The sequence below is a fragment of the Fringilla coelebs genome (assembly GCF_963513975.1).
Source record: "Fringilla coelebs genome assembly, chromosome: 1".
NCBI lineage: Eukaryota > Metazoa > Chordata > Aves > Passeriformes > Fringillidae > Fringilla > Fringilla coelebs.
This window is the reverse complement of record NC_140028.1, coordinates 104,084,134-104,101,361: the sequence shown is the minus strand read 5'-3', so window position 1 is coordinate 104,101,361 and position 17,228 is coordinate 104,084,134. Positions and strand designations below refer to the sequence as shown.

Sequence of the window (17,228 nt, the reverse complement as noted above, 5' to 3'; positions counted from 1 at the left end):
GAGAATGAGTGAGTGGCTTTTCATGGGTGCCTAGCATTTGGCCAGTGTCAAGCCATGACAGACTGACTGGCCTCTATTTCCTCAGAGTTCCTTCTTGCCCTTTGAGAAAGACTGGAGTGATGTTTGCTTTCTTTCAGTTTTCATGCACCTGTCCTGACTACCATGACCTTTCGAAGATGATCGTAAGCAGCCTCACTATGATGTCCACCACTATGAATGTCTCTCAGCAGTCATGGATGCATTCTGTCAGGCCCCATGGACTTGTGGATATCAAATTTGCCTAGGTGTTCTCTAATCCCAGTCCTTGACCAACAGAAACTCTTCCTTTACTCTGGTCTCCTGAGTCAGAGATTGTTGAGGGCTTGTCAGTGAAGGCTGATGCAAAGAAGGTGTTCGCATACTCCATCTTCTCTGTGTCCTCTTACTAGGGTCCCCCCTCTGTTTGGTGATGGGTGCACATTATCCTTAGTTTTCCTTTTGTTATTGTTTATGTATTTGAAGCCCTTCTTTCTGTCCTTGTCATAATTGGCCAGATGTAATTCCAGATGGGCCTTGGCCTTCGTTGTGTCATTTCTGCTTACTCTTACTCTTGAACTTATGTTCATTCCAAGGGTGACACTGCTTGAATATTAACAGGAATTCCTAGTTCATTCATCTCATGCCCCCTCTGCTCAATTTCTTGTTCATTGAGGCACAGATTATGCTAATTATACTCAGGTCCCTCCAACCTCAGACACTTGGAAAGTGGATGCATAGAATAGTTTTTTGTTATCTATATTATTTTACCAAAGAATAATTTGCATAGTGTCGTGTTGCCTGTGGTTATCCTATTTTACATATTCCTTTATATTTTACCTTTATCAGACACACATATGTACACAAGTGTGTACACATATATCTTTCTTGATATAATTGCATATACCAAATACATGCTTATACTAATACCAAACTAAAACATGTAATTATATTAAAAAAGGGGCAACCAGAGGTCTTGAATTTGCAATTAATGACATCAAATATGCCAGAACCAAGAGTATCAGAGAACTCAAGAGCATTTCCAGTGCTTTAGTTTTCACTGCAAACCAGATATTTGTTAAATAATGATCCTACAAAGCAGACAAATAGTGCTTGTTAAGTAGCATCTACATTGCAGAAGAGAAGGAAAATACAAAAAACAAACCACATCTCAGCCTTTTCCCTTCCTGACATAAGGGGAGAATGACCCAGTATACCCAGCTTTTGTCATGATCAGGATGAACAGTTTAGGGCCACATGATAATTGAATATCTCAAGGATCAGTTCTGTACCACCCTACCCATTAGGCTGTAGGGAATTACTATTTCTTAAAAGTATGAGAAGTTCCTAGAAAGCTCCCAGAAATCAAGAGGGAGGAGATTTCCCAGGGATTGAGGTGACGCTGAGTAGCCTGTGGCTCCCTGTGTCCTCCTAGCCTGTCTTGAAGCTAATGTGACAGCATGTGTGGAGGCCATGCTCTGACTCTTTTTGTTCAAAATTGTGGCATATAGGGTGTAAAAGGGAATATTTCCCATGCACTGTAAAGTTAACTTGCCCTTGTACTCAGTTCTTCTTGCATAACTTTTTATTTTTGCCAAAGACTCAGAGGCTTTATTTTCTCCCTTTAATAAAATAAAATCATATTTTATCTTGCAACCAACAGATTTATGTAGCTAAAGATGGAGTTAATATGTGTGATATGGCAGGATGCAGGGAGACTGGTTTCTTCTGCCATGAACTCAAGTTCTCTTCTCAAGTCTTCTTTATGCTTGAGTCTGTGTTTGGTTGTTTCTTTGTTATAATTCCTTAATTTCTCTGTCCCTTCATCCAAGTCACTGATGAATAAGTTAAATGACTAAATATGTGGCTTGTTTTTTTTGTTTCTTGATGTAGAACTTTACTTGCATTAAAAGTATTTTGCATGCTAATCTATCAAGCTTTTCATGTAGCGCTGCCTGTATCGGTACTATGTCTTTCATACTTATTACTGTTACTTAGACTTACACATTTTGCTTCTGCTTTTAAATTTTTTTTCATTTTACCTTTGGAGAGGCCCACTTGAGCTTAACTGGATAAATGAGTAATAAAAAGGATTTTGATACTGAAAAGTTTTAGTATTAATATGATTCTGCATTAATATTTTTCAGCTCTGTCTATCATATATGACTTTGTTTGCCTCATAAATATCTCTTGCCCTACACTCACCAGTATGTACTCTATCTAGCATAGCAGAGTCTTCATCATGATGTATGTAAGCAGAAAAAACAGAGGACATGTATATCCAGCTCTGTCTTCACAGGGACAAGAATTGTGATGTTTTTCAGAGCATGGAACCATCACCACTTTTTAAAACAAGCACACTAGTCATCATAAATAGGTGCAGAATCTACAGAGTTCTTCAAATTATTGTATCTATTCTGGAAGTGTTGTAATAATAGCTGGGAGGTTTATTACTGTTAATTGCAAAGTAAAGATAATATTCTGTCAGCATGTGATTACCCTGAAGTCTTACAGAAATGGTTGACCACAGTTTCTGGTCCAGTTACTATTTGTAACTTAGCAATTTCAGAATCGAAGAGACAGATATTAACCCTCTATTTTCAGAATAGCTGCAATGTACTCTTGGTGGCTTGTTCTGTTACATGTGGTGATTTTTACATTAATTTTGGTGGCTGACCTTTTGTAAATCCACACTGATTGTTCCCAGGGATTTTTGTCCTCCATGTAGCTAAAAATGGATTTGAATTTTAGCTGATCAGACAATAGTTCTTGGGTTTTGTTTGTTTGTTTGTTTGTTTGTTTGTATACACTTGCAGCAATTACCTTTCTCTAGTCATTGGGTTCCTACCCCATTCTTACAATCTTTCAGAGGTGATGGGAGAGAGAAGTGGGATATCATCCTGGTCTCTCAGTAACCTTAAATGCACTGCCTGCAGTACTAGGAACTTATGGAGGTTGGGATTTCTCTAGAAGTCCCTGACTCACACTTGTTCTACTATGGGTAATTTGTTTTCCCCTTGAATCCTTTCTGTTGACTTAGAGACCTAGAAGACTTCACTGGTGATCATGAAGGCAAAAGCTGAAGCAGTGTCCTCAATCTGTGAAAGCAGACTGAAGCACTGAGGGACTCATCCTTATATACATTTGTTGTTACAAATTGATCCAACCCATTGAGGACATGGGCTCATAGGGCTCTGCTTTTTTGTTTGTTCTTTTATTGTTGATATAATAATCAGTGCTGAATTAAGCATTATCAGTCTTTGTTAACAGATAAAAAATAGAACGTTGGGGTTTTATTTAATAAAGAATCTGCTGTGACATTACACAAAAAACTTAAAGATAAATGGCTTCTTTGGTATAGGGAAGTGATTGATAAATTTGACATCTTTGTAGCTATCTGCATTATGAAGCCAATCTGCAAAATAAAATTGGATCTGATGTGAACTTGGCAGATCATTTTAAAAAATACAAATTCTGATAAAAATAATTTTGTGTTGTTTTTTGGAATCTAAGTAGAATGACTGTAATCAGGATTTATATTTCAAACTTAAAAGACACCCCTGTGTGGGCATGTGTAAACTTTGAGGTGATGGAAACAACAGAGAACATACAATTTAATTTTGGGGAATTAAATTAATAATTTCAGATGAGCTTTCTGTCAATACAGAGGTCTTAGCAATTTGTGGTATTGATTTTGTCCTAACAGCAAAATTTTAGAGGTAGAAAGACTTTTTTCATTGTTTTCTTCCCCCTGGCTCTCCTGAAGGAAAATTTCACCTTTTTTTTTCTTAACCTTTTCTGTTGAATTCAGGGCAAGCAAACAAAGAAGAGTCATTGTTACCCACCAATGAACAGAGATCACCGCAGAATCATCCATGAATTAGCTCAGGTTTATGGCATTGAAAGTGTGAGCTATGACAACGAACCAAAGCGCAATGTTGTTATCACTGCAGTGAAGTATGTAATTCATTGTTGCTTTCAAATCTTTACAGTACAGTTTAAATAATTGGGTGGGATTTTATCACTTACCAGAAGGAGTTTATTTACAGTGCAATTTGCAAAATGCAGTAATTTCCAGTAGAATAATTTTTAAAGCAGTTTTTGAATTGATATTTTCATGGGCTCATTTACTCAAGTAAATCTTCAGAGAAGAAAACACCATTAGAAATAAAAAAGCTAAGAAAATATTTTGCGAGATTGTTTTCCATTCATCTTACCAATAACTTTTTGTCATCAGCTAGATTTGATAGAGGTATCAAAAATAATGTATGTAATAAAATTTTATGAAAACTGATTGCTGGGCTGAGAAATCATACTTAAATTTACACCGCCTTTGAAAAAATCTGGTTATTGTAACATATTTCTCCATCTGTGTGAACCTATCACAGAGTATACTCTCTCTTTAGCTATTGGACAAAGAGGAAACAGGAATTACTGCAAATGGAAGAGATTTTGTAGCAAAAATGAAATGTTTTGGAGAACACTCACAGAAGGCAGTTCATAGTAGAAAAGAAAATGAATGGAATACAGCTAGGAAAAAACCAAGGCGATTGCACTAGAGACATAGTACGGGAAGGCTTCTTGTATCAGTGCTTCATTGATTGTGCTCCTTACTCAGCAGCTTATTTAGTTTAGTGCTGTCAAATTTTGACTATTTAACGAGTTGTTTTTAACTGTAAATAGTGACTACAGTTGTAGGAAGTCTCTCATCTTCCATGTTTATTAGAGTGCCATGAGCTATTCCTGAACTTGTTCATCAGTTGGTAGCTTAGCTACAATCTTGATTTCTTCCAAGAGAGATGGAACATTACTTTGATCTTACAATATAAGATACTTTTTGTTTCAAGTAAAGGAAGATGAGCAAAGAGTTCATATTTTAAAAAAGCCTATTTAAAAATAAAGAAATAGGAGGGCAGATGAGAAATTAGTGAAGATGATAAAAGGAGCAGGGCAGAATATTATGTTTTAAAAGCAAAGGGATATTTTGCAACTTGAGAATAGGAGGCCTTCTTCTGTATGGTTTTAGAACAGATTGCACACTAGTTCCTTCTTTTGGGTTTCTCAGGGAGTAGCATACTGTGCAGAATGCAAATGCTTCTATTTTATTACTGCCACTCTTAAAAGATACTTGAGTGGTCTGCTGAGACTATTCTTCAGCTGCATAGCAGTATTTATTAATTTAATGGATTATTCCAAAGTTTCTTTTAATTTTCTTTTTATTTGACACTTCTTCAAAATATAAAAAACATTGTAGCCTCACATGAGAAATAGCTCATGTTCTAGGATGATATTTTTGAGTATTTCACAATGGCTTCTTCAACTTCCAGAGCTAGTAATCACCAGAAATCAAAATGGTTTTGTTTCATTCTATCTCAGCAATGCCTTTGTATTTCTATCATGGGCTCTTTCATATATAAATAAATGAAAATCATTCAGGCAAAAAGACCATTCCTTCTCTTCACACTCCACTGTTCTGTCATTCAAATGCTAACATCCCTGCGCAAGTCCATTAGAAGGGTGAGAAGGTGTCCTTGGTGCTAAGAAAGCTTCCTCCAACCAGGCATCTTCCTGTTCCAGAGATCTAGGGGGAAACTTTGCCCTCAGCGTCTGCCTCCATCACCATCGGTAAAAGTTGGTCATATTAGCTGCATTGGAATCACTCATGTACAGCATTGCCCATATAACCACAGAGAAGATCATTCCCAGTATTGACTCTTAAGCTTAATCTGAATTACGGTTCTGGTTGTTATTTGAAGTGTAGGACCTGTAGTGGATCCTTTCAAGTGCCTTTCTCTGTACTTGCCTGTTGGGCATCTTTGCAGTCACCATCTTTTGAACAGTTGCAATACCAGATCCTTTCTGAACAAGGCTCAGAAGTAATATCCAGACTGTTGTGATGAGAAGGGTAAAACTTTCTTTTCGAAGTATACACTTGTGTTTCACTGTACCTGTTAGTGGGGGTTTTTTTTAAGTTTTTTACTTAGATAACTAAAAATTTCCTTCTTCTCCAAATAACTCTGGATTCCAGAGCCTGTTAAAGGGCTGCCTGCTTGTTTTTATGTAGCGGCCAGTGTTTAAGCAGCTTGTATGGACTTGAGAAATCCTAGAAGTGGTTTTGAGGGCAGTTATTCCTGTAAGACCTATCCTTTTCCTGTTACTTCCAGGAAGAGTATTAGGCTCAGTTTTTCCTCATGAACAAGGGGACTTCTCAAGAAGGTGCTAAGATCCCACATGGTTCTCACTGAGAAAGCCACTTGCTGTCATAGTTTCATTGACATGTCCTGTGTTATTTTTTTTCTCCCCGGATTTTATTTCCTTTCAGTAAGGTCAGTCTGAAAATGGTTTTGAAATGGTTACCTAGATGTAGACTGTACAAAATCAGCAGAATCAAAGACCTAAAGATATTAAACCCCCTGTAACCACATAGAACATCCTTAGATCATGGCAGTTGCCTCACAGAAAGAAAACACTGCACATCCCAGTACATTTAAGTATAAATACTGCTATAAGGCCACCAGCCAAGGTGGTTTTAACAGCAGTCCTGCTTCAGAAGAAAGCTGCATCTTTTTCTTACTGTTTTTTCCCTTAAATGTTGACATTGTTTGCCCTGAGAATAGTATGTGTTGCTTCTGGAAAGCTTTTAAAATAGAATATATGAAGTTTAAACAATCAGGAGATTGTTAAAGAGCCATTTGCTTCATTACTCCACCTCAACTGCTATCAGTTTTTGGAGACGTTTTTCGCAAAAATCTGCTCTGCCTGAAAGATGGTGGTGCATTTTTGCAAGACTACATGGAATAAGTCTGAAGAGATTGGTGGACAAAGAATTTTGTAGTAGTTTGTACCAAAACAGTTCAATGCTGATCCATCCTGTAGCTACAAAAATTGGTCTTGAAGAAGACAAATTGAGTCATGATTCCCACATATCAGTTTTATACAACAGGCCATCCTGTCAGCACTAGCACTGCCTTAAAATCAGCAGATGGTTTATGTTTATGCTTTTTCCTGTACTGCCATTAAAAATGTGTCATCTCAACTTTGTTGCTTGAGGCAGGCACTTGGTTTTTCTTTTCCTTGCTTTGAGAATAAGTTAATGAAATGAAGAATGGCAACTTCCATATCAAAATGTCCAAAATACTTGCAGAGCCTTTTGTTTTCATATCAACAGTTCTGTCACAACTGATGATAGATAACCATGGGTTAGGAAGGGTCTGCTTTCTTTCTTATTTCTGGTAATTAATTAATCAAAGGGTTTTTTCCCATTGTATATCTGTTTAGTTGAATTCTGTTGCTTGGCATTTTTCCACATGGGCTAAATGTGAGTGACTTTTTCATCTTTTTTTTTCTTTAACCAATCAGTGTGCCACCAATGTATACAGAAGGTGGTGTTAATTTTGCTGGAGTGCAAGTTTATAGATTTTTCTCTCTAAATCCCCTGTGGGGTTTTGGTGTTGTTTTTGTTGTTGGGGTTTTTTTAGTTTTTTTGTGGGTTTTGTTTGGGTTTTTTTTTGTTTGGGGTTTTTTTTGAGGGGTGCTAAATTTTGTCAAACTAAAACATGTCTAGGCCTTCATGTGACCAAAGCAGATTTGGTTCTAGGGTCATCTCTGATTGTTCACAAGGCTTTGATCCCTCCTGATTTTTAAAGGTTTGCTATATTAACTCTCTACATCCTGGGAACATTTAACTTTAGTGCAGAACTGCTGATTTACTTTCTTGAAATGCAGGAACATTCTCTTTTTTCAGTAAGATTTTTTTTTTAGCTAATTAGTAGAAATTGCTGCCACATGTATTCTTCCAAGTGTTCTGTTGCCAGCATTTCAGAGCTGTCATTTATTTTCTTTTTTACTATACAAGTGAGATATAGTCTGATATTCTAGAGTAAGGACAGACAAGTTACTTTAATTGTGGAAAGCCTTTCTTGGCTTCTTTCTTTTTTTGCTTAATTACCTCCACGCAATTTGCTTTCCATATTTTTGCATATCACAGTTGATAAAAATGAAAGACAACAGAATACCCTCCCATCTACCACTGTTGTCTTTTTCCACTTAGAACTCTAGAGTTGAGTTGTAACTGAAATAGCAGTGTGAGCATTTGACTTTATATGGCAGGCTTAGCGCTAAGGGCAAAAAGGACTTTTAAACTGTTTTAGACAGGAGAGGAAAATCACCTGTTCTCAGCTGATAGGATTGTAATATACTTCTTGTTAGAGTGTACATGTAAACATAATATAACCTTGAAAAAATTATGGCCAGTAACAAGTAACTTTTTTTTTCAAATATTGAAAACTTTAACTGTTGGGGAGATGGGTATGCTTTTTTAATTGGTCACCTATGTTTGTAAGATCTTGTAGTTCATTGGAATAGAATGTCAGTACTCAGTTTAAAACAATACTGAAAGGGGCTCAGGAATCACCACTTAATATTTTAGTGGACTTAACCTTGAAAATGTTGTGGAGTTTTTCATCTGTGTAGCCACAATATCACAAAAATTTGCCCTTTAATACAGACTGATAGAAACAAGATATTATTAAATAAAAAAGATGAAGATAATGGAAATAAGACAAATACATAATTTTTGTAAACTGTGAAATAGAATTGGCATTCATCTGTGTATCAATGTGAGATTTCAACTGCTCAGGGAAATGGGGAAAAAGTATGAATTATCGAGTACGTGACAAAGCATGGAGCTCAACATGTGCACATTTCTGGAATTATACCAATATGCAACCCCTTGCTTTGCATTGTTTCTATTCAGTATGTAATTTTGAAAGATACAAGATGCATATGACAGTATTCATTGAATAGGAATTTATTGTAATTACCAAATGCAGAGAATCTCATTATTTGGAGGAGTATATTTAAAAATGCATGAATAAAGTAAATAACAAGGAAACATCCTTATTTTGTGCTTGACACAGCATTATGTAGGTTGGGAAAAACCCCTTAAGATCATTGTGTTCAGTAGTACTATCAAGTCTACCTACCGTTAAATCAAGTCCCTAAACATACCTAAACATCCTTTAAATACCTCCACAGATGGTGAATCAACCACTTCCCCAGGCAGCCTGTTCCAATGCTTGGCAACTCTCTGAGTGAGAACATTTTTCTAATACCCAATAAAAACCTGTCAGGAATTCAGTTTAATTTAGTGTACAAGAAGTAGTTTGGTCTGAAAATGTCAGTAGCATGGATTTAGAAGAAAGTGCAGGAAGTGTAAAAAATTGACCTTGATGAGGTTTAAGAATTCTAATTTACTCAGGCTTATCTGCCCCCAGATAAGATGGAGAAGAAACTGAGAATGGGAAAGATGCTAACAGTGGAAGCTCTTTCAGTCTTGCAGTTAAATCATCCAAGTGAAATAAGATAAAGTCACTCTTGAAAAGTGGCTCATGAATTCAGAGGAAATTTTAAGAGATCTCCACAACCTGTTAAAGATAGTGTGTTTGGTAATTACTTGGATTTTTTTTTTTTTTTTTTAGTTAGGTGCCTTTTGGAAAGATCTTTCTAGGACTTTTTTTTTTTTTCTTGGGTGTTGGGGGTTGTTTGTTTCCAGATTATATTTTTTTTTTTAATATATATATATCCTTCCTCTTTCTCCAGCCATTGCAGCCTTTAGGCAGAGATTGCCAACTGAAGTTGAGTGTGATTCACAGCCTAAAATATATGAGTATACATGCGAAAGTACATTGTTCTCCTATACTGGAGAGTATACTGCCCTGTAACCATAGCTGTGGGGTGACCCTTACACTGCAGATGGGACAGGCACAAGTGTGATGCTTCATTGTGTGGTGGCAATCACATAATAGATTGTAATTAGCATGGAGGAGAGAAGAAGCTGTTTTTTTTAATTTGCCCACTGTAATGCATAGTGTTTTTCTTCTGATCTGATTCACCTGGAACTTCTTACAAGGAAGAGACACTGTTGTTTGAGAAAGTGCCTCTTAGCAGAGTGCTGTGATCAATGACTTTAACATTATTTACTGTCAGCATTTGAGAAGGTGCTTCCAAAATTTTAGATAATATGTTGTAAAGATTCAGTGAACTGTGTTCTTGTGGCGCTGAGTTAAGCTATTAAGTTGTTCCTTCTGATTTATATTTTGTTCTTTGAAAGAACCGATATGTTGCCCTAGAGTATAAGTATCTCAGTTTTGCTGTTTTAACAGTTGATCATTTAGTGCACTTCATAGTCAAAAGAATTTGTGGACCTCACATGAGGAAAAGAAGTCTGGGTACCATTGCTCAAATCTAGTAAGCTGCTTCTGCATCTTTTATAGACAGCAGTGAAGGGACATTTAGGATACTGGATAGGTTTTTGGTAATGAGAATGTATTTTTTGGAGTGTTGGTCTCCATGGCTGGAAAATTAAATATTTGAATAGATGATTTAAGGATACAAATGTGAGCTCTGATACCAAAACTGCTACTTAAAAATGTTACTCATTCCCAACTTCTTAATGAGTATGATTTCCTATTGAATTAAATACTCTTTCTTTTATTTCTTTAGAGGAAAATCCATTTGTCCAAGCAATACCTTAACTTCTGTGCTAGATAAAGAAATGCAGAGCAGGCCTGGACCTCCTCTTCTTCATTACAAACAAACAGATAAGTAAGGAATTTGGATTTAAAACCTTCAATTTTGTGATGATTTCCCCAAGGAGCATATTCCTGAGCTTCAACTTCATATGCCCTGTTTCTGCTTTTTTCCTTTTTTTCTGCTTTGGAGCTTGCAGTATTCATTAAGATGTTCTTTCCACAGCAGTAAGCATGAAATGAAGTGATAAAAAACCATGAGATTGACTGTGTGGTACAGGGGTAGTAGTATAACAAATATTATTGGGCTTTAAAATTATTTTAAATAAATATTAGATAGTTGAGAAGAGAGTGCTGTTTTGGAGGTTTGGGATTCTTTTTTTTTTCTTTTAACCAATATCTTACTGGCATAAAATTATTTATTTGGACTGGTACTAAATGTATTTTTCTTGTGTATATATGACTACACAGTTGATTAAAGGTGACCTACAATTTTTTGTCAACTAATGAGAATTACTGAATATGGGATATATAAGGCATCTTTGTGAACAGTCTTAAAAGGACTGTCTTTATGTTGTATGACCTGCCAGCTCAGCTTCAGATGCTTGTAGTTATCTCATAGTTGCGATTTTTTTTTTTTAATGGGTGGCTTATTATTTACTTGGGTTTACCTTTTAGAAGTGTTTTCCTCCTAAATTTTTCGCAGATAAGCATCTGAAGTTATGTTCAAGTACCTTTTGCAGAAAGGGACCGCTTAATGTTGCAGCAACTACTCTTGGTAGATGCTGCTGTTCTGAAAGTAGGCTGGTCTAAAAAAATTTTAATTGTTTCAGAGCTAAACATCTAGAGTAAAACATATTTCTAGAAGGATTGCTTAAGGTATAACTCAGTGTCAATTTTTAATAGGTTGGTAGTGTTTGCACTTCTGTGGGATTCCTGTCTTCAGTGACCCTAATTAATGCCAAGGAGTTATATAGCAAAATTAAATAGAGGGTCTTAGCCATTTATTTTTCATTACTAGAAATAAAGTTTCTTTAGAAATTCTTAATTCTACAAAATCTTTTGTAAGATATCATGCTGTCTTACTGAAAAAAATCTTCACAGTGTTTGGATTTGCTATGACTGTATATTTTTTGTTACTCTTGCTTTTGAAAGCAGTAGGTTTGATCATCAGCTCACTTTGGCAGTATTTATTTTGCTGTTTCCTTTAAAAAGGCATTTTGAACATTTAATCTTCAGTACAGTATCATTTTTGTAATAAATATTACTGGTAAATTACATTTTCTGGTAAAACCCCAAAAGGAATTTTACCCATTCAGACACATGTTGATGTACATTAATTTAATCAGTGATATGTTTTTGTAAAAATTCAGTAAACAAAGGCTTTCTGGAGCATTAAGGTACTTTGAATAAAACTTAGTTTAAAACTGCATGCTATTGACCAATGCAGTGTGTATGTGCACACTGAGATAATTTGAGAGTTTGTGATTCAGTTTACTTTGTATCTTTTTTTTCATGTGTGTAATATCTAATATTCTTGTAATTTCAGGACTAGTGGAAACAGTGGTTTATCCAAACCATTAAAGGAAGAGCCAGTAATTGACTACTTTGATGTCCAGGACTGAAGTGATTGATGTAGAATCATTAAGATGAATAAGAATGACATAGATCATGATACAGAAGCTTAGAGGTGAAATCACTAAGTTATTGTGTGAGGTGCTTTTTGATTATCTGTCAAATGACCAGTTGTTCAACATATTCATAATTTAATATCTAAAGTTAGCTAGATATGCTAGTTTAAAAAGTTAAGCATTTCAACAGTTTATGTAATTGCATAATAGTAGTATGGGTTTATTAAATCTGGGTTTGGTGCAATTTTGTATCTAATGTGCAGTCAGAATAATTTAGATTTTCATTGATGACTTTGAAGCAAGAGAACTGATGGTAAGCAGATATATTTTTGGAATATTAAGAACAACAATAAATCTCAAATATTTATTTTGATGTATCACATATAACTTAAAATGGACTGGAAATAATCTGGATAAAACCACTGGTTGGGATATTCTTAAAGTATTTTAATGTTTTATTAATTCACTTTTGTGTTATTGTGGTAAATTTGAGAAATTGAGTTACTCTTCTACATAGAAACAAATACAAAATTTAAGTATAAATATATACATAAATGCCTATTAAGAACACAGAATTGCTTTGGAATCTGCAGAACCAGTATTTGGGGAAGGTGGGGAATTAAAACTTACTCTAATTTATCTCAAATTTGATAATGTTTAAAAAGAAAAACAAGCAAAAACAAAAACACCCAAACCAAACAACAACAAAACCAACCCCACAACATGAGATTACTAATACTACGACTTTTTTATTCAAGACCTTGAACAAAATCAAACTTCATATATTTTTTGGTGTTCTGTGCATGATTTTATTGTGGTTTATATTTTTTTCTGTACTGTGCAAGCATAAGATGAATGTGTGAAGTTTGGTTAAAGTATGTTATGAATTTGGAATAATACTTGTAAAATTTATAAGTCCAACAGCCTTACCTATTTGGCAATGGAAAATCTTTGTTTTATGAGACATGCCATTAAAAATTGGGATGACAGTTTAAACACTGAAATACACCTGAGTGTTCTCATGATGGTGAATTGTTTCTAGATCTTTATTTAAGATAGGTGAGTAGCTCTCTGGGAGAGGAGATTGTAGGTCTGATCAGAAGAGGTGGTACAGCTCTGAATTGGGAGTCATATCTGTTCTCCTGAGGAGAAAGTTTTTTGTATTAATAGCTTTAGGAACTCTGACACTGATGCACTCTGATTCTTGTTCCTTGTGGCTGCTATGTGTAATACCTGATGTGAGTCCCCTACACAGCATAGGAGGCTGATGATAAAAAGGGACTCACTACCTTGTAGTCTGAGATTTGTTGCCAAAAAATTGAAAGCATTTACTCATGCTTAGATTCACGTAGAGTTATCATATGACCCTGAGCCTTAACTGTGAAGCATTCCATGGCTACATTTCAATTAAACAGCTCATGAAACATGGAAGAACAAGTAGAAAACTCACAAACCATATCTGTCCCCCCAAATGTTTTAAAAATAAAATGCTTGCTATTGTATATTTTTGTAGGAGTTTATTATTTCACATTTTAAAAAATGCAGTCTTAAATGGTACTAAACATTTGAAGTGTTTCAAGTAAAACCTTCAAGTGTTCAAGCTTTAAATTTGTATGTAGTGATTTAAATTTGTTTTACTTTTTTTGTCTAATACTTTGTGAACAGAAATGAAAATTAAATCACTATGTCTTACATTGCCCTTAATTTCTTAAGCAAATTATGGTTTGATTCTACAAGGTGTATTGCTAAGTTCAGCTGAAGAAATAAGTTACTTCCAGGAATGTATTTCAATCCCTTCCGTGTGAGGACTGTATGTGTACCAGTGCTTGCAGGCAAGCGCTGTCTCAGTGTGGCCAAACAAAGGCTTTTCCTGGTTTTGAAACTCAAAGCTATGTTAATATAGCACTGACTTAAAGCTAGTAAGACCTCTATTAAGAATGTATGTAGTTACGCCGCAAAGGTACGTTCTAGACGGGAGCTGGCACACATGTCCAGTGAACTGAGTCAGATGCATGTATACTGGAACACACACAGTTGGTTTACTAAAAGTAGACCTAACATTACAGAAAATCAAAGTGGTTTACTTGATAATAAATAGAATAAAGCTGAAGCCTACTAACTATTCACAGTTTCACATGAATATAGCCAAAACCATCACATTTGTGCCTCACATTATGAAATTTAATACCTAAAAGGTTTTTGTAGTATTATTTTCAGCTCTGTTTAGTGGAATTTTTATCAGATTATGGCATTAACATAAAAGCTCAACAGCTTTGGTGAGACATACTTTCAGCAGTCAATTTGCCACTGCTTGTAATAAAAAAATGGAAGTAATCTCAGTTTCTCAAGCTAAGATTAATAATTATTACCGAATGTGTTCATACTGACAAGTCATACTTCTTACCAATTGCATCTTAACTATGTGAATGTTAAAACATTTTTATAGATCTGTATGTCTAAATCTCTAAATCGTGGCTGTGAGATCCATACTTGTAGTAATGAAGCAATTCACAAGTACCAAATATTTTTCTTTTAAATTCATTTTAGTAACTTAGTTAAAAATATGATACCATATGTTTACCCATGAAAGTGATTTTCCCCTGGAGCTCAGCTACATAGCCTTAAGAAGGAATTCAGCAAAGGTTAACAGTGGTGCTGTTTCTGTTTTGTTTTGCTTTTGCTGCAATGTATCAGTGACTTTCATATGGAATAGTAATAAAGGCTGGAAATTTGATATATGTGATAATTTAGCTTCATATTGCATGTGTGCCTTGTGGAAATACTTTTCAAATAGCTATTTTTTAAATCTGAGCTGGCATTTACAGCTTTTATCTAATAGAAGAGTAAGTCGATAAAAGAAATCTTTGCATCAGTGAAGGCCGTGGCAAAAATCATGGTGACATCACTGTAACTTATGACTTCAGCTTCAGTATGCTAGCACTTTCCACAGCCCTAAGAATAATACATCTCCTCTAAATATATTTCAAGAAAGTGCTGCTCAGTAAGAATCTTTTGAAATGTTATGTGATACCAGTTGGAATTCCTGCAACTTCATGAAGTGCTTTTAAAATTGTGTTTAAAATAGGCAGATAGTTTGGCATTTGGGCTGTGCTGTTACCTGTCTCTATAGCTTAAAACATTTAAAGTGCTCTGAATATTCAGTATTTGGGTTTAACATAAAATTGTATAAGATATGTAAGTAAACTCCAAGATCACTTGTTTCTGTGGCAGTTTTTACAGTATCTGCCTCAAAATGAGCAAAGTAAAGTTTTTCTACACCACTTGTCATTTGTGAAAGATCTATATTTAACTTAATTTTGTCAAGTTACTGATGTAAAATTACTTTCTTTGCAAACCCAAAATAAATCAAAATTTAAATTTCAGTGCTTTGGAATTGTTTGCAAACTTCATCTTGGTACTCAAGAGTTGGAAGAGTGAGACATCACAGAGAAACGAGTTTAAAGATTGAAATGGACATTTGGAAAGTTCCTTTCCCTCAAAGTTTTAAATAAAGTATGTGGTTTCCTGGATTTGAAGTGATTTTTAAATGAATGCTGTGTGGAGAATGAAGCAAGTAAAGAGAACTCCCCAGAAAATGGAGAGTATGCTACCTTCTTGGAATTCAGAGCTACAGGAGAGATGATTCTGGATAGAAATGTGCATTTTGTTTATATGGAAAACCCTTTATTATGTCAGCCTAAATGCTACTTGGCAATAAAATACATTATTTTAACTTATGGTCCCTTCATTGTTTGTTCACAGTTAAGTGCTAATGGTGACTGTAAGGCAGGTGGGGGGGAGAGGAAATGAGGACTAATGTAACATTAAAGTTCTGTGGGCATTAGATATGAGAAATTCAGGATGATATATGGGAGGTGGAGGGATGATATAAGAACTCTGTCATCACAGTTTAGTAAGTGACAGAAAGACTCAAAAAGCAAGCAGTCTGAAAAATCAGAAGTTTGTAATAATTTGAAGTAATTTGGCTCCTTCCTAAACTTTTAACCCAGGTCATGCATTTTCAGCAAAAGCCTGACCTGATATTTCAGATGAAGTGCAAGATGGCTCATAGAAATTTAGGGAGCGATCTGAGATTGAAGAGTCTTGAAAGACAGACTAAAACCTTTTAGCTTGCTACTTCAACTGCCTTAAAGTTTGGACTTTAATTTCAGGATATTTTTGGAGGATGAGGATGGCATATTGCAGGTGTACAAGCATTGGAAAACATGTTAACTGGAAATCCTTGCCTGAAAAAAGTGCCTCACTTCAGTTTGGTGGGTCATGGACTAGAGGAGGACCAAATACATCTTCCTTGTCAGTGTGTGCAAATGGCAGCAGAAGAGACAATTGGTTTTGCTTTCTGTTCACTTTTCCATGTTTGGAAAAGGTTTAGCTAGATACTATTGTTCAAATGTTGGGTTTCAAGTATTTTAGCCTTTGTACATACTGAATTCCCAGCAGAAGCCTTCATATTTAACAAATGTTGTTCTCATCCTTTACTAAAATGCTGAATTCCTAAGATGGTTGATGTGCAAATTTTTATGTCTATATATTTACTACTTAGCCATAAACCAGAATATTAGAGCTATTAGAAAGGGCTTATGTAGAGAGGCTGTATTTTGGACACTCCTGAGCTTTAGACCAGGTTTCTTAGTGTTTGTCATCTCAAGATTTTTGAAGAAAGTAGTGCAGTGTCTTGAGCAGATGGAGAGACTATGTTGATACTGTCTATGAGAAGCAAGGTCCCAGAAGGATCATAGGAATCTTTTGTTATTATCCATTGATAATAATGCTGTCTCAAGCACAATTTTTATTATGTTTCTAAGTCAAGGTGTCTAATTTAGAATTTCTACAGGAAATACATGTGTCTTTCATAACAGAAAGTTATTTTTACCACTGAAAGAATCTTTTTAAGAGCACAGATCAAGGCATATCACCTTTCTGGTATTGCAGACAACCCTTTTACCATTATGAGTTACTGCTGCCTTCTTTGGAGCTCTTTTCAGTGAAAGGAATAGGGGAAAAATACATCTGTTGTGTAGAGCTCAGCTAT

General features: G+C 35.2%; 1 protein-coding gene across 1 annotated transcript in view; it reads left to right on the top strand.

The window, feature by feature from the left end:
* Positions 1-15,867, top strand: part of NFX1 (nuclear transcription factor, X-box binding 1) — a 73,624-nt gene extending 57,757 nt beyond the window's left edge. Inside the window, exons 21-23 of the mRNA XM_084207360.1 lie at positions 3,827-3,972; positions 10,519-10,620; positions 12,094-15,867. Of these exons, the coding sequence (XP_084063486.1) occupies positions 3,827-3,972; positions 10,519-10,620; positions 12,094-12,169 (324 nt within the window). The 3' untranslated portion in view covers positions 12,170-15,867. The remainder of the gene's footprint in view (positions 1-3,826; positions 3,973-10,518; positions 10,621-12,093) is intronic.
* The last annotated feature ends 1,361 nt before the right edge of the window (positions 15,868-17,228 follow it).